Below are 18,434 nucleotides of genomic sequence, written 5' to 3'. Positions count from 1 at the left end.
CAATTTTAAAGACATCATTTAAGTTAATACGACAACTTGAGCTCTTCAGTTTAGTCTTATTTGTAGTCAAAGAAACTGAAACTCAGAGAGATTGGATAAATTGCTCAAGTCATAAAGCTCTTTTACAGAATTGCTCTTCAAACTCAGATCAAACTCCAACGAAACTGCTTCTCAGATCTCAAGGATCTGAGAGGAAGAGTACTAATAACAATCATTTTCAAAGTTAGTCCAATGAGTGAGAATCATCACACGAAAACACAAATTTACCACTAACATAATGCCAAATCAACAAATGAAAACTACTAGAAAAAGAGTTTCATGTACCACCAAAAATCCATTACGAATATGAGACTTTAATGGACACATATATTTATCATATGTATATGAAGGGAAAATCTGTGACTTTTGCTGAGAAGGACATACTTATAAAATATTAACTTTTACTCCAAAGGCAGCTTTACTCTTGGACCCACTTGGCAATTTCCTGTAAGGGGGTACTTCAATCGCAGGACCTCTCCTGACATAGCAAAGACTCCATTCTTACAAAATGAAATTCCTGCTATGATAGTTGCTTATGACTAGTAAATCTACATGCAAATGCAACAGGATATTAAAATGAAATGCTTTCTAATTCAGGTTTGAATGAGGCAATAATCAGAGTACAAAACAACAGTGAGATGAATTATTATCACTACTCTATGCAGATTTGCCAAAAAAAAACCAAACCTGAGATGTTAATCTACAGCCCTTGAATTCCTTAGCCAAATGAACACTGTCTGAAGGGCCTAGAGAATGCACAGAGGCGGTGAAGAGATTATTTTCAGAGGCCAGCAGGCCTGTTTGGCTCTTCTACCTTGGATGAAGATAGCAACTTATCACCAAAATCTTAACTACAATCACTCCAAATATTGTGCTCCTTAAATTGGAAACAAAAAGCAAAAGTGAGCAACATATGAGAAAGCTAAAAAAGTGCCCCAGACAGAGTCCTAGCAGCATGCAGAAAATCTAGGCAGTGGGAAAAATGGCTAAGCGTGTACTGAGAGAAGCCAGAGAACCGTCTTTTGGGATCACGCCACATTGAGTTTTGTGAAGCAAAGTATGTGCATTCTCAAGGACCAAGTGTCAGTGCCCACTAGAGCTGACCTTGCCTACCAGGGCTATCTGGAGTGAACTGAGATCATTTCAGAAAGATGCTGAAGTGAAGACTTTGGCTGCCTAGGGACTGACAAGGAATCCAGCAGATTCATCTTCCCAAATCAGAGGAACTGCATGGAAGAAGGGCCATTCAGAGATACTGTCAACACGAAGTGTCAGCCTTGGAGCGTGAACAAAGCCACAGGGCAAAGTAAGCCCTGGCCAACCTTATTCCTCTGCATTCACTCAGCTCCCCTTTGACTCTGGTGGGACCCAAAACGGCAACTCATCTGGCGAGTATAGAGATAGAGACCATCCAGCAGAACAACTAGACGCACTGTTCCCGCAGCAAACTTCCTTCCTGAGGTAGGATCCAGCCGGAGGAGAGGAGGCCAAAGCTGTGGTAATAAAACAAAATTAACATTCTAGCTACTGAATTGAAACTGCTTTTAAACAAAAACAACTTGAAGAATTTTTATTTTCTGAGAGTGACTAGAAAAGCTGTGCCTCTCTACATCTTCCTTTAGGATGGCAAAGTATAATTCTCAGAGGGAAAGAAAATATGGCTATTGCATAAGGGTCAGAATAAGCATGTGTCAAAATGTGTTTAATTCAGTGATGACAGAACCCAAAGGATGTCAGTGCTGTTCAGTCACTTTCAAGAGCTTGAATGTTAATAGGAACTGATGAAGACAGGATGTCAGAAGCCTGAACGATTAGCAACCAAATTGGCTAAAGTAATAAAACCATAGCTTTGGGATATCGATCTTTTTTAATCAGATAGAATTCATTTGCATGTCCATTGGACACAAATCTAAAAGTTAAAATGTCTTGTTACAAAGAGGAATCCTAATCAGCTATCGTGAACAATGACATATCACCTAGAAATGAAGCCCTCCTCCGGTGGCCTATGAAACAAGGCTTCAGGATGACACAGAAAGAACAATCTTTCTGTAATCTTCTTTCCTCACTCAAAATTAACTCAGGGTGATTCTCATTCTAATTTCCTTCACATATATATTTAAATTTACTAGAAATAAGCAACTCTCATGTTGGAGGTTTTAAACTTTGTAGGAGGAAATTTCTTCTACTTCTATTTTAGTCTTCCTCTTCCTCCTCCTCCTCCTCATTTCCCCTCCGTCTCCTTCTCTTCTTCCTCCTGTTTCTCCTTCCGCACTGGGATGAAACCCAGGGTCCACACATGCTAAGCACATCTCTACCACTGAACCACATCCCAACCAAGGGGTTTTTATCACGTTGGTTTTAGTCTCAAGTTTTCAGTAATTTTTTTAAACAAGAAACAAGGAAAATTAGCCCTCCTCTGCCCCCAATCAATTTTAACTGACTGTAAGAAGCAAAAACCAGATTGTATTTGATGTTGATGCTAGATATACATTCACCAGCCTGGGAAGGGCTCTCATGACTTTCTTTCCTGACCTGTGTCACGGAAATTCAGTGATCCGACTCACCAACGGAGGACACAGCCTGATGTAAATCTGTGCAAAAAGGTTTATCTCAGTTTGGGGGAAGAAGAAAGGGCTAAGACAATGACCGAATAACCAGGGATTCAGTGGAGGATGAGTCCAGGTAAGCCATTCAACAAAGAGGGTGTTTAGGGGTCTGGAGATAAAATTGGCATAATTAGGGAAGAGGTGTGAAGGGCCAACTGCCTTACTGCACTTTTTGTTTTTAGCATTCTGCAAAGCAAAGCTAGAATTTGCCCTATATTAAACTTTGATATTTTTCTGAGTAACCTAAGAACTTTTCTGCAAAAAGAAAAATAGACACACTATCTCCTTGATCAAACCATGAATACATATTTCGTTTAATCTGATCATTGACAGGAAACCTTAACAAAACAAACTGATGTACTGCAGTCATTGTTCCTTGTAATTTAAGATAACCAAGCATTTTGCAGTAATTCCAAATAATGTTTTGTTCCTCCACACCAATAAACTACTCATTCCAATAATTCCTCCACAGAGAATTCTGACATTATATAAATTTTGTGGTATCCACTTCAAAAGAACACAGTGGTTGTTTAAGAGGGTGAGACCATCTCCTTTGGTCAAACATAGTATTTTTTTTTTTCTTTCTAACAAGCAAAGTGGTTTACCAGAGCCAGAAATGCCTTTGTTTTTATTTTCATAGACAAACCGGTCTGCCACACAGAGGTTAGCTGGTTGTCCCGGGTCTTGGCCTTTCCTTAGACACGCTCATGAAGAGTTAACTGTTGTCTATGATCGTCTGCAATTCCCATAATTTACCCTACCAGTTGGGAGTTAGGCAGCTGACTAAGCAGTGGAGTCTTTCTCATTGACCCCCAAGCTAAAACAAACAAAGAAGCACTTTTGTGCTTCCCAAAATTGTTTCTGCTTAGAAAACTATGGGACAGCATCTGGAATGATATAAAACCAAAAGGCAAGAAAACATCATTCTATGTGACAGAAAAGAATAGCTTCCGAAGTCTGGGAGAGGAAGTCATTTTAAAGTTGTGATCCTTTCTAACACAGAGAATGATCAGAGCATAATTTTTGAAAATAAAGCTGCATCTTCTTTTCCCCTTGAATCATGGGAAAGGAAGCAGTCTTGCATGATAAACAGAAAAATTTCAAGAACTTATAAAATGAGAAGCAACAGACATGGCACGATCTGTAGACTGAAAAGGCAATTCCTCAAAATAACAGGTAAAGGGCCCTTTCAAAATATTTTGTGTTTGTGTATTTGTTTTAAAAATCAATGAATGCTGGGAAAATTTTGGTTTTTAAAAATTCTTTCATCTTTCCACACCATATATAATGAAGACTAATAACCTTTAAGTGCAGAAAATTAAGTGGAGTTGATAGTTGCCCTGATCTTTCATTGATAGAGAATTGATTTTGTGAATAATATCCTTAGTCTTTTGCTAGGTGCTGACTTTGCAGTTATGATAAGAACATTAAAAAAAAAAATAAAGGTTAGCCCACATGTAATCCCAACTATTCACGAGATTTAGGCAGGAGAAGCACAAGTTGGAGGACAGCAATATAGGGAGACCTTGTCTCGAAAAGTGTTTTGGGAAAATTTAAAGACAAAAATAAATGCTCTGATTCCCAATGACATATATTAACAAAATGTATCAGAGGTCCATTGATTAATGTAATTCCTAATTACCTTTAGAGATAGCATTCTAATTTATCATGGTACCAAGCCTATACATATTGAATAGAAATTGTACCTTGAACTTTGAATTTTGTTGCTTTCTCCAGCTACTAATATGAAATATGATACTCTCTGGAGATGCTGAGTAGCAGAAGCAAGTTTTAGCTCCTGGTCAGCTGCTCAGTCACATGGTGAAACTGTGTGGGCTTACAGACTACTGCATTGCTTAACTATGATGCTGATAAGCTAGTTGTAGTATAGAATGAGCTGAAGAATAAAGCTGAAAAAGAAGCTGCATCACCAGGTTCTGTTCTTGATGCTCCTTTTAGCTATTGTGTGGAAGACAGCTCCACCCAAATACCAGCAAGCCTGCAGCAGAAGTCTGAGATAATGAAGAGCTGAGCCAAATTAGTAACTGTGGAACAGACTGCAAGAGAGACTGGGAAAGCACTCGGAAGGGAGAATCAACAAAACTGCATGTCATACTGGGTATGGGACCATGAGAGAAAAGGGAAGGGGCTGAAGGATGTTTCCTAGATTTATAGGTTGGATAGGAGACATTGATGTTATTACCTGAGCCTACAGCATTATCAGGAGGAAGAGAAGCTTCATGGAAAGATAATAAATTCTGTAAAAAATATGTTGAATTTGAGGTACCTGTGAGAAGTCAAGAATTTGGAACCAGGTTAATGCCTATTGAAGCCCCAGGAATTGCAGGAGTATATCTAGTATCCTGATCTTACCAGCAGATAGAAAAGCACAGAATAAAAGAAGCTGTGCAAAACATTTGAAATCCCAAGTTGGTATAAAGATTGCCTTAAACTGGACATTTGAGAGTCACAAGATGCAGAAAGAGGTCTCAGAGCATCTTTTCCTGAATATAAGCAATAACTTCTGGGAAAGCAGATGTTATGGTTGATATCTTGTGTCAACTTCAGAAATTTAGAAGTTTAACTGAGAGCCGCAGCAGGGAGCCAGGATCCTTACTTTGTAAATATCCTCATCCTGTACAAGAGGCAGGCACAGAGATTTTGTAAGTGCTACATCTGCCTGGGTAGGCGGTGGCCTGTGTACAGTATAAGGGAGGAAAAGAGACCTCCTCTGTTCTCTTTTGCTCTGGCTGCTGCCTTGAAGTGTTGCCCCAGTGCCGTGCAGCTAGCTGAGTATGGACCAAAACCTCCAAAACCTATACGATAAATAAACCTTTCCTTCCCTAATTTTGGACAAGAGATATTTTGTTTCAGCAATGAGAGAAAAGTAACTAAGGTGGCAGGCTAGCAATGGGGTTCAAGATAGGCCACTATCAAGTAAGGTTCTTTAGTATATGAGAAAATAGAAATTTCCCCTTCTGTCTCCCTGAAAAAAGTCATTCTCTACCTTTTTATGAAATACGCCATTAAACTCTTATCCCAGAGATCCCCTCCCCATGCCTAGAAGAAAGGAAAGTTTTTGTCTTCAACACACAAGGACACAGAGAAACATGTGAATGAATGGGCCATGCTAAATTGCTCCTCTTCCAGTTTATTACCATTAAAATATACCCACTTTTCCCAGTCCTTATTCTTCACAGCTAGCCAGTTGTCTCTCAGATTTACCATAAAGATACACAAGTTTCCCCAGTTCTGTGGCTCTTCATTTTTTAATTCTTCCATGTCATGTAATACATGTTAATACAATGATATGCTTTCTCTTATCCTGTCTGTCTTAGTTACTTTTTACTTGCTGGAACAAAATACCTGACACCCAATATGAAAGGAGGAAAGCATTATTTCTTACTGTTCTTAGAGGTTTCAGTCCGTATTTAGCTGGTTCCCAGGCAGGGTGGCATGGCAAGGCTGCCATTTATGGTCGCCGCAAAACAGTTAGGTGCAAACCAGCAAGAGTGAGAAACACCTTCTTCCCACCATTACATCATATCCTGGCTCCACCCCTAAACTGGTGTAGCACTCACACAACCAATCAGAGCACTAGACAACAAACCAATCACAAATGCTAGATTTGGTCACATCCATAACTGCATGGGGCTTTGGGGCCAGGGACATAAACCACAACATTGTCCTATGTTATAGGGTTCTCAACCAGAAACCTAGCAATAAGTTTTGTAAGAAATCTCTTATTCTCCACTGTTATAAATCCCTATGAGAGAGGGAAGAAGTCTTTCTATACTAGGTTCATGGCTAAGACCCTTATTACACAAGACAGATAATAGAAGAAAAGCATAAAATTGTACTTAATACAAATTTTACCTGACATAATGCTAGGTTTGATGAGGAAGTAGATGGTCATGAAGACATATGGTTGGATTAAAACTCAGTCTAATGATAATAAGCTGGAGGACACATTAAAAAGTCCTATTTGTTTGAATTATGTCTTCAGAGATAAAAATGTTTTTCTCCAAGGACAGAGAAGAAAATTTTTCTAGATTTTATGGCCAACTTTTGGGGGAACAGGTAGAAGGTGAATGTGATCTTTCTCTCTCAATCTTGTTTTATTGTTGTCGGGTTTCTTTGTTTTGTTTTGAGACAAGATTTCACTACATAGATCAGGCTGACCTTGAACTTACTATGTATCCCATTCTGGCCTCAAACTAACAGCTACAGCTGGGTAATGGATTTAACAGAGAGGCAGGAAGAGCTATTGTGTACAGGCTCACCTGCCTGGAACCCTGAGATGATGGTGAGAGCACTGAATCTTAACCACTGGACCATCAAGAAGCATCTACTTCTCTCTTCACAAAAGCCAGGGTGCCATATGTTGAGGTAGTGTGTCCTGAAACTCATCACTTCTCTCCAGGGTGGGAAGGGGGTTTTGTTGGCAGGAAGACAGAAAAACCACTCACATATGCATGAACAAGCATTATTAAAAACTTTGTTATCTTGTTTGTTCTAAAAACCCATTTACCCTTCCTTTAAAAAAGAAAAGAAAGAAAGAAGGAAAACTGCCCTCCCCATAGAGGGCAACATTTTTCTTTGCCTCCCTCCCCTATTCAATGAGGTATATAAGCCCTAAATTCTTTTTTTATATCTGCATATATATATAATTTAAAAATAGATCAATAAAGTGAATCAAAACAGTGATAAGACAGTAGGAAATCTACAACAGTCACTATATTGCAGATGGTTATCGTCTAAATAGTTTCTCGGCTTTATGCTTGCAAAATTAACCAAACAATACAGTTCTCCAAACGAGCTGGTTGCTCAGAGTGTGGGGCAGAGTGTTCTTTCTTCAGCTTGCGCACTGATTGGCTCCGTTGGCTCACACGTGGGGGCTTAGCTTTCTTCCTGGTCCCCATTCCACACTGCAGTTGGTTCCCAGGCAGGGCCTTAGCCTCCCTCTAGGTTCCGCGTCCCCATTCTGCGCTTTGGCTGTCTCCCAGGCGAGGATTTAGCTTCCTTCCTGTTTGCCCTCTTGCCCATTCCTCCATCCAGCTGGCTCACAGGCAGGAGCTTAGCTTTCTTCCTGATTCTCCACATTTGGCATGCGGGCTGGCTCACAGGCAGGGACTTAGTTTCCTTTCTGGTTCTCCCCAGTCCATGGTCCAGCTGTAAGCCCTATGTTCTAACCATCCTTTTTTTTTTTTTTTTTTTTTTTTTTTGGTACCGGGGATCCAACTCGACCATGTGCTTGCAAAGCAGGTGCATATGCTGCTGAGCTAAATTCCTGGCTTTAACCATTCTTTTGAGTTATGCATCACTGAGCAACATTTTTGTATGTTTGCACATTGCACAGGTTAAAAAAAACTTTTTTTACTCTTGCTAATCTATGTTTTATCAGCTTAATTGACCCAAACTGCAGAGCAAAATGGTAGAGGAAAAGTTTTCCCTTATCTGCAAAGGCCAAAAATGTTCTACTTTTTCTGCAAGTGATCATTTAATACTACATTTTAAAAATATTACAAAAATGTAGTTTCTTAGATATAAATTTACATCTATTTAATAACTTCATACACGTTTATATTGTGAATTTATATAAATATGTATCATATTTTTTCAGCTCCTGTTTGACAAGTGACATAAATACATGTGTAGACAGACTGTCTGTTGGACCATTTGGTCCTGGCAGATGACCAGAAGACAGTAGTAAATTTTATTTCCTTCTTTACAGCTTCCCAGATGCTGAAGAAATCACGTCTATCCATAGCAAACATACACAAGATTCTACACTAACATTATGAAATCAAGAAAAAACAACAGTTCATACATTTCTGAATAGATACAGTTCTTGAGCCTCATTCAACTTGTTCTGCACTCATTTAGAGTCCAAACATGGGGTTAACTGGTTATGTCCTTATTTAGCATATTCCTTGCACTTCTATCTGTCCATCTATTAACAGAACATACTCCCCATATGTCAATGTCTCTCAAATAATTTGCATCAGAATTACCTGGATGGTTTTTAAGCTTGATTTCTGTGTTCCACCCCAGCGTTTCTGGTTCAGTAGGTTTCAGATTGAACTGGAGTGCTTTTCTCACCAGTTTGCAAGTGATCCTAATGGTCATGTGTGAAATTCTCATAATTAAATATGTCAGTTTTTCACAGTCACAGCAATATGAATGGAGACAACTATCTAGTTGCCAGGAAATAAATTTTAAAAATTAACTAAAGTAGACACAAGGTAGAAAATGTTAAAAGGATATGTTCATTGTAAAGGCCAAATTGGATGGGTATGTTCTAATTTTGAGTAAAATACGTACGAGATTATTTGTACTGACACTCTACTTCATTGTGGTTTTGAAAGTTGACCCTAAGAGCAACACCCAGGCACATAATAATTAAAATTCCAGAAATACAATACAAGAACAAAATATTAAAAGTCGTCAGAGACAAGAAACAGATCACTTACAAGGGAACACCCATCAGAATTACAGCAGACTTCTCGGCACAAACCATCAAATCACGAAGAGCGTGGGGGGAAATAATTCAACCTTTCAAAGATAATAATCTCCAGCCAAGATTGATATATCCTGCACAAGTATCCCTGGAAATTGATGGAAAAACAAGGTGCTTCCAGGATAAAGAGGAACTAGGGGAATATGCAACCACCAATCCAACTCTACAGAGAATACTGCAAGATATTCTAAAAAAGAAAAATACGAAGAATCCAGAAACAGTGGCAGAGAGGCCACAATGAATGGAGCAGAAAACAAAATGAAGAAGACAAACTGACAACTAATGACAGAAAAAAAGCTCAACAGAAATGAGGCAGAGAAGATTGGATGATAGGAACAGCTATTTTGGAGAAAATGACGTCTTAATAAATAATACTGATTTAGTATCATCTTGTTTTGAAGTCTCATCAAGCTTTTGTTCTTCTGTCTCCATTGGTCTAAACAGGTTGTATCTTATTGGATTTTATTATATATGATAGTATAAGCAAAAACTTTTATAGACAAGGAAATTATACAGAAACCATTGTTCATTTTCTGTTAGTTGATTCTAAATACCCTGTAATATTGTCATTCTCTTCAAAGGTTTTATATTGTTTTGATATATTTGATGCTACAGTATACGAAGTTATACTCAAAGATTTCAAGGAAAGAGACAATATGGTAACTACTTTTATGTTGAGATTATCTTGTGGTGAAACACTATTTTGCTTAAATGGCTATGTTTTGATCTGCGCTGTTTTGCTGTTATGCCCTCTTTCATCTCAATCTCCATTTTATTATTTACTTTTTTATCCTTTTAATTAAGGGAAAAATAAATAAAAAAATAGCAGGATATATGATAGTAACCCACTTTGACTTTCCATTATCTTGATTTAAAGCCCTGTATTGTTCTCACCATCTTGTTTTGGTTGATGTTCCTCTATTCTGTTTTGCTTGATAGTACCAGGTTCGAAAGTTTAGGCAACAGGTGTGAAGATAGTGGGATTCATTATGACGCCCATTCTGGTTAACTATTATCTACTTTTGAAGACCTATAATGTCTCCAACATTTTGGTTTTGTTGGTTTTGTTCTTTACTATTTTGTTCAATTTTATTATAACTGATGATATAGGCAATTCTATTAGAGATAGTGGCAGGCATTATGGTAACCATTGTTGATCACCTTGTATTATGCTTTTACATTATCTATTATGTCCACCCTTTTGAGTTGACTGACTCTGTTCTGTTATGTCACATTTGGTTCTACTCCCTTCCAAAATAGTAATAAGAACTGTGGGAGCAACAAAACCCAAAATGGGTAATTGTCATTGGGCAAAATAGAGGAAAAGAAAGTGCTCTAAATGATATAACTGCATGTATATATAAGTGTATAAGATAGATAATGATATCACAGAGTTTTGTTGGATCATTGAACAGAACTGTTTGCAGTCTCACTGTTTGAATGTCCACTTTATAAGATTTAATTTTATAACTTGAACAATTATTTCTAAGATGACAATATGTAATCCATTAACTAGTGATTTCCTACTGTTTATTTTTTTTCTGTAAATCTGTATAACTTGTACTCTTTCTCTGCTTTTTTTTATTTTTCTCCTTAAATAAAATTAAAAAAAAAAGTTGACCCTAAAAATACAGGCAAGTCCAAAAAGTTCTCTACTTCAGTTCAATGTACAGTTGATGACAAAAAGGACAAAGCACTACTAATCTCCCATTTCAACACATATAATAACGTAGCACAATGCTGATCTTTTGATAAAACAAAGAACAATTTCAAGTTATACTTCTTAATGAAGAAGCTGTCTTTAATTCCTTGATTTCTGAAATTCTGTCAGTCACATATTCTGCTCTGAGCAAAGACTAACTTTTCCATCGAGGAAACAATCTTTATTGGTTACTTTTATAAAGACATTACCTTGAAAAAGTTATCCTGATAACTGGTTTTAAAAAGGCAGGAGAGAGAGTGGAGATATTAAATCATATTAAAAGGTAAGTTAATATAGGCTTGGAAATAGATTGTTAGTTATAATCTTCTTTCAAAATGTATTTTTGTCAGTTGAACAGAATCTAGAATTTAGAATTTTCATATAGCTTCATCCTGACCCAACTTAGAAACAAGTTCTATAACACACTACTGCAAAGCAATTAGTCTAGAATTTGGAACAATTTCCAATGACATGATTCCACATGGTATCTTCCAAGTTTGCTAATGAATCTTTCTCTTTGCAGATCCATAAACAACTTTTAAAAGAGTCAGCATATTTGGAAGCACCAGATCTTTGCTTGGAAAAGGTAGGAAAAACACTTTTGCAATGTAAACTTGCTACTTGATGTAGAAATCTCAAAGGAAATGCCAGATGGAACTGTGCTGTTGTCATCAGAATTTGGGGAGTTGGAGTCTTGGTCTAGAGGCGATGTCTAAGTTCTTCTTGTACTGAGCAAAGATTTGGTCAAGACAAGCATAAATGGGATGTTTTTACATTTATTGAAGGTAGGGAAAAACAAGCTCTGTGGAGTGAATTTGGACCAAGTAAAAGTAGGAAAGGAAAAACATAGCTAAGTTTAACCTACAAGGGCCAGAGCGGGCGAATGTGAAGGGACACAATAGTGTGAGTGTCCTTCTTTATAACGTATTTCCCATACCTGTGTCGGGTCTAGGTCATTCTATCAAAAACCTGTTCAAGTTCTTCAAGAAGTTCAGGTGCAAGGGTTTGAGAACTGCTCTGCACATGTGTCCTGGGATTTTGTATTTTACAGGTTACTCCAGCTATTCTAAACATGCCCTAGCCTCCTGCCTACTGCTTTATTACTATATGGTCTTGGGCAAATCATTTATAAATCTGCCAAATTCAGTTTCCTAAATAGTAAATGGTGAATGTTAGTTAAAGCATTAGGAATAGTGTTTAGCCTGTATTGATGGTTAAGAGCGTTGGAAAAATGTGTATATTTACCTCCCCTATAGTGCAGAGTCTTGTCAAGCTGCTTACTATTTAATCGCTCATTCTGTACCAGGAAGTAAACTAGAAATTCTCATGTCATCCCCCTTACTCATCAAAAATAATCCTAGGAGATAAGTACTGATACCCTCATTGTTACAAACAAAGAAAATGGTTTAAAATTTTAACACTGAAAAGAAGACCCTAAAACACAGATTTTTTTTAAATAGAGAAAAGTAACCTCAGATTAACATGAGTCATAATATATTTACAACTATTACCTCACAGATCTTTCTTAATACCTTATAAAATAGGAATGATTATCTTTTCTGATTCTGAGAATCAGCTCATTTCAGAGTCTAAAGCAGATATTATATCACAAGGAGTTATGCGAAAGAGATTCATATATATATATATACCACCAGTTACAAAGCATGGTTTTGGTCTGAAATACGTGCAGCTGGGAGAGTAGTTTATAGAGGGTGAGCAGTAGCAAAGTAACAGAAAAAGTCAGGTATAATGGTTGAAGGCACCAAATGCCCTTGAACTAGGTGTTTAAAATCTACAAAATGTAGATTCTGCACTTCAAGGTGTAAAGTTTGCTGATAATCTGTAATTCTACTAAAAAATTAGGCACACAGTACATCTTTTGGTTCAAAAGGAAATGGATATTTATAAATAAATGGTCTTATTTACTATGGAGAAATAAATAATCCCTCCCAATAAGTCTGGAGGAGTCGGTTAGTACAGTATATTACTTTATATGAAACTAGAATCCAACCTGTAGCTATAGTAATAAAAAATTAGAGTTAACTATTTTAGTTAGGATTACATATTACACATTAGGTTGTCTGTTTGGTGAGAAAGAGAGACCCAGAGACTTCGTATTCATATTATCAACAATTGGGATATTAACTGAAGTTGGCAAAGCCTTTTATCAGATTTCATTGGTACAGGAAGTTCTACTTCAGGCAATACAGATCTTGGGGGATAAAGTGAGACAGATCTGTATAGCTCAGGAGTACAGTGTTTCCTAGCATGTTATGTTTTGTGTTTAATTCCCAATTCTGTTTAAAAAATAATAGGGGCTGAAAATTATAGATTTAATCAACTCAAACGGTCTATAATTTTTCTTTTGTAAATGCTTTCTTTGGACATATAGCCTTGCTATGTTGCCCAAGCTGTCCTTGAACTCAAGAAGTCCTCTTTTTTTCAATACTTTATTTTTATTAGTACAGGTTTGCAGTAAATAATTACATTCACTATGGAGAATTGGTAAACACACATAATTGATCTTATTTCTTTTTAATTCCCTTTTACCCCTCCATCTCTTGGTCCCTTCACCATCTGCAAAAGATATGTCTTCTGATTTCCTATTACCTTCTTTTTTTACTTTGCTCTGTATTTGTACTCTAGACTTCTTATATCAGAGAGAACATGCAATATTGAAGCTTGTATGTCAGATTTATTTCATTTAATGTTATTGTTGCAAAGTGCAACCATTTTCCTACAAATGACTCAAATTTATCCTTTTATAACAAAGTAGTACTTCACTGTGTATAAATAACACATTCTCTTTATTGATCCTTCCTGTCCCAGTCTTTTAAGTAGCTGTTACTACAACTGTAACCTATACCATGCCTGGCATCAGGAATTTATTTTTAAATAATTTGTCATTTGAACCCTATTACTTTTAGGGGTTAGGATAGTTGTTGGAAATATAGATGAATAAGAATGTTCTTGTTGTCTAGTGGGAAGACATTAGTGAACTGTTAACTACAATTCAAGGTAATACAAGGAAGTTAGCACTATAATGGGAACATGACTTTAAAACTGTGTAGGCTATATGTTCTGTAAAGGCCTTATTCAGCTTTCTCCAGGTCTGGCTATCAAGGGAGCATCTGCTATTATCTGAACCCCAAATTCTTCGTGTGTGTGTGCATGTACGTGCGTGCATGTATATGTATTTGTGTGTGTGTGTGTGTGTGTGTGTGTGTGTGTGTGTGTGAGACTGTTAATCCAGTATGTCAACTTGACTGGGTTAGGAATTGCCCAGGGGATTGTTAGAACACACTTCTAGGTATATCTGGGTTAGCCATGGAGGTATGACTTTGGATATGATATGTGATGGTTGGCCCATTCCACTTTGGTTCTGTTGCCCTGCTTTGCTTTTCAGCAACCATAAGCTAAGCATCTTTGCTCTTCTACACCCTCCAGCCATGATTAGACCATGAACTGAATCCCCTGGAACTGTAAACCAAGTTAAACTTCTCCTCCTTTAGATTGTGGATGTTAAGTATTATGTCTAAGCAAAAAGAAAGCTAACTAACATACCTGTCTTTCCTAATGTTAATATCAAAACTAAAAAATTAACATTGGTCTTAGATTTCAGTTGTGATCTCCATTCTGTGACAGTTCCTCATTCTTCTCTTATCTTTCAGGACCTTGATATAGTTGACAATATTTGGCCATGTATTTCTCTTATCTTTCAGGACCTTAATATATTTGAAAATGCTTGGTGATATATACTATAGACCATTCCTATTTTTCTCTAGTACACTGCAGGCAAAGATTTGGTGAGGAATGGTACAGGTAAGTGAGGTAACTTTTCCAGCTCATCAGGTTGGATGTATAGGATATTTAACCTTTAGAAGTCACAGCTGATTTCAAGGTCACAAACTCATCTTACCTATTGTTAAGGAATAACACCTGATCCATGACCGCCAAATAATTAATGGCATATCATACTACTGCTGATTATTAACCTTGGTCACTTGTTTAAGGTGATATCTGAGTTTTTCTACAGTACATTTTTGTTTTTTGTTTTATACTTAATAAATACTTTGAGAGAATCTCTGATTCTGTTTTTTTTCAGTTTTGACTGAAAAAAGAATTATCCAGAGCTTTTTGCCCCCTGGAAACAGCTTTACTGATGGCATGTTTCATTTAACAAATGAAACAACAGTGTTACGGGCTAATGGTTGGATCATGTTGTATGGAAAGCATTCTAGTATAACATCTTTGTATCTGTCTCCTATATGAATATTCTAGTAAAGCCCTTAAACTCATTTTTTGCAGGCAAAAAAAAAAAAAAAGGATACAAGAGAAATCAGTGAAAATTATCTACTGATAACTGGGCATTTCCACAAAGTGTGAAATAAACATTGAATGTCTTCCAATTCCTAATCACTGCATTTTAGGGGCCTCTCTAAGAAGGATGCTTACCCCATTTAAGCCAGAAATCTCACTTTTATCTTTTATAAAAATATCCAAAGGAGACCAAGTATGGATTTTTTGTCTACTATGTACCTTCCCTGTGATAGGTAATAAAATTGTTCATGATAAACAGTAAAATAACTACTGAGTTATACTGAGTAAGAATATAAAACTTTGGTTCACAAATCTTGCTAATATTGCCAAATATATTTTTGCTAAATATTCCTAGTTGAAAACAATTTTGGAAGCCTATAGAAGACAGCAGTGGTTATCCCTCGGGAATGGTTTACCTTTTCATTTAGCTTTCTGTACCATTAAGTTTTATTTATTTATAATACATATTTTCAGAGAGTACTTTTGAATTGAAAATAAATCAGACAAAAAAGTTTTAAAAAACCAAACAAACCTTATTTTACATAACAGCTAAGGCCTTGCCATAAAGTGAATTGAAGGGAACACACATTAAATTCAACTCCAAAAAAAAAAAAGGAAAGAAAAGAAAAGGGAAAACCCCAAAGTTCCTGAAAAGTAACCAAAAGGTAATGTTAAAACTGTTCTACAAGAAAAGTTTGAAAAGGGGGATTCTAGCTGCTTAGAGGGGCCCAAGCACGAAAATTAAAGGTTGAGAGTTGGAGATGGAGCTCAGTTAAGGGGTGCCTCTGGGTTAGATCGTGGTACCCCTAAAAGCTGGGAAGGGGGAGTGGCTTTCGGGGATACCAGAGCGCACGGCGTGTTTAATGTTAAGCCACACATATAATCTGAGATTTCCCACCAGAGGAAGTTCACAGTGTGGCCAGGCAAAGTTTAAGAAGACTGATAACTGCCTCATTTAAAATCCTGCCCGAAGTTTTATAATTAGATGGAGGAAGAAGGTAACTTAAAATCACATTTCTGCCAGTGGAAAGTAATAAAAGAATATATGGATAGTAGTGAATGTTAATGAACATTTGAAATACTGTCATCTTTTATATAATTATTTGGTATAAAGTAAACAGGAATACTGTACCTATTCATGAAAAAGTTAAAGGAAAAATTCTTTAGGAAGAGAGGGACAAGATTATGGATTTGGGGGAGCAGGGGAGAAAAGAAAAGAAAAAAAATCCGTGAGGTTTACCCAGACTCCACCTACATGCAAAGATTCCTTGACTTACAACTCCTCTGCAGGAAATGAGCTTTGCCTCCAACACCTGGCCCACCTTCCCCTCCCCACTCAGCGAGAAGAATGAGGGCCTGTGTTCCCTGCCGCACGCCAGGGGAGCTGGTCTGTCCAGAGCTGCACAAGTAACACAGTCCCAGAAAATTAAATGGAAGGTAAACATAGGAACCGGATATAGTGTAAGTAAACAAGTACAGGATACTGGCCTTACTGAACACACACAAAAAGCCAACATGTAACAAACGGTACCCTTAAGGAAGCACAGTCACCGTTTTACAGACATGTTCCTGTTTGGTCTTAATGTAACATTGCCAAAAAATTATCACAAGCATTTATTAGTTTTAACTTCCGCCCTTAATTGAATTGCTGTTTCTATTTAAGTTTCTTTAGTTTTACAAGAGCTGTTATTCTTTGACAATGTTTTTATAAAATAAAAGATGACTGCATTAAGTGGCTCAACAGCAACTAGGATCGCTTTTTGAAAAAAATATTTGTTGCTATGTCCTATGTGGGAGGAAAAATACTTGTATAAAATTATTCAACAATTGAGTGCTTGTTAAAATAATGCTGGTTCCTAAATTTTTTTTTTTTTTTTGCTATTACGCTAATTTTAGGTTCCAAACAGGGTTTGCTCCACAGACACAAAGATGTATAAGATGACTAATTAAAGAAAAAATAATTCTACAGAAGCTCAGAGAAAAAAACTTTTGATGATTCTTGTGCAGTTAGTGCCAGGCTGTCACTTACAGCAGTGATTTTGCTCGTGCCCTTCGCAGGACTCACAGGCAACCCACACTACAAGGCTGCACCTGTCTGCCTTTCTCTCCAGCTCCCCAAGTTTCCTTTTGGGAGTAAAAGGCAGGATGCCTCCGGGAGCGGGCTCCTCCACCGACTTCTCCCGACCGCCCGGAGCCACGTGACAGCCCCTAACACAGGTGCGGCCGCAGAGCCCCCATCCCCTCCGGCCAGGTGCCGCCCGCCCGCCCGGCTGCGCGTCCCCGAGGAAGGAGGTCAGGGTCCCGGTGCCAGCCTCGCTCCGGCCGGCGGGGGAGGGGCCGAGCCCGGGCCACACCGCAGCCTGATTATCACATGACTCCACAGCGGCGGTAGCCGTGGCAGCAGCCGGCGCGGCTCCGCGGGGTGGCGGGGTGGGCTCGGGTCCGCGCGCGCCTCGGCGGAGCGCAGGGGCCGGGAAGGAATCTGCTGCCGCCGCGGCCAGCCCGCTGCTCCGGGGCGCGCGGCGAGCCTCCCGCCGGGCCGCTCGCTCCATGTCGCTCCCTTGCGGAAGTGTCGCGGGGGGAAGCGGCGGAGGCTCCGCGCGCTGGAGGCCGGGGCTCGGCCCCCTGCAGCAGCACTGAGCGCCCGGAGCCGCGCGCCCCAGCGGCCCCGCTGCCCGTGCGCTCCGCGCCCGCAGCAGCCTGCATGCCCCGCGCCGCGCCGCGCCCGGCCGCCGCCGCCTGCTCGCACCGCCGCTGCCGGGCGCCGGAGTAATATGCTCACTCGAGTGAAATCCGCCGTGGCCAATTTCATGGGCGGCATCATGGCTGGCAGCTCGGGCTCCGAGCACGGCGGCGGCGGCTGCGGAGGCTCGGACCTGCCCCTGCGCTTCCCCTACGGGCGGCCGGAGTTCCTCGGGCTGTCTCAGGACGAGGTGGAGTGCAGCGCGGACCACATCGCACGCCCCATCCTCATCCTCAAGGAGACTCGGCGGCTGCCCTGGGCCACCGGCTACGCAGAGTGAGTGCGGCGACACCGGCGGCGCCCCTGCTCTCCTCGCGGCCCTGCCCCGCACGGCTCCAGCCTGCCTTCCCTGCCTGTGGGCTGCGGGGCGCCCCACTGGCTGCCGGCGCGCAGGCCCGGCCGGGGACCCCTTTTCTTCCCTTTTCTCCTTCCCCCCAGCCCCAGGGCGCGGCGTCTCCAGCCCTGGTGGGGCGGAGGGGAGGGGACCTGCGCTGGACCGTGGGA

The 18,434-nt window shown here is 39.4% G+C and overlaps 1 protein-coding gene and 1 long non-coding RNA gene across 4 annotated transcripts in view; one reads left to right on the top strand and one right to left on the bottom strand.

The window, feature by feature from the left end:
* The window catches only part of LOC134477139 (uncharacterized), an 82,372-nt gene that overhangs the window by 63,662 nt on the left and 276 nt on the right, over window positions 1-18,434 (bottom strand). The window lies entirely within an intron of this gene.
* The window catches only part of Ppm1h (protein phosphatase, Mg2+/Mn2+ dependent 1H), a 293,414-nt gene continuing 292,454 nt past the window's right edge, over window positions 17,475-18,434 (top strand). The window contains exon 1 of one of the 3 annotated variants that reach the window (XM_063254199.1): window positions 17,475-18,206. In XM_063254199.1, the coding sequence (XP_063110269.1) occupies window positions 17,962-18,206 (245 nt within the window). In that variant the 5' untranslated portion in view covers window positions 17,475-17,961. The remainder of the gene's footprint in view (window positions 18,207-18,434) is intronic. The other 2 variants (XM_063254197.1, XM_003476117.4) reach the window with 2 other exon arrangements.

The sequence above is a fragment of the Cavia porcellus genome, unplaced genomic scaffold, assembly GCF_034190915.1.
Source record: "Cavia porcellus strain 051 isolate PalLab524CR breed Dunkin Hartley unplaced genomic scaffold, mCavPor4.1 scaffold_8, whole genome shotgun sequence".
Classification (NCBI taxonomy): domain Eukaryota; kingdom Metazoa; phylum Chordata; class Mammalia; order Rodentia; family Caviidae; genus Cavia; species Cavia porcellus.
This window is presented reverse-complemented; position numbering and strand designations above follow the sequence as displayed.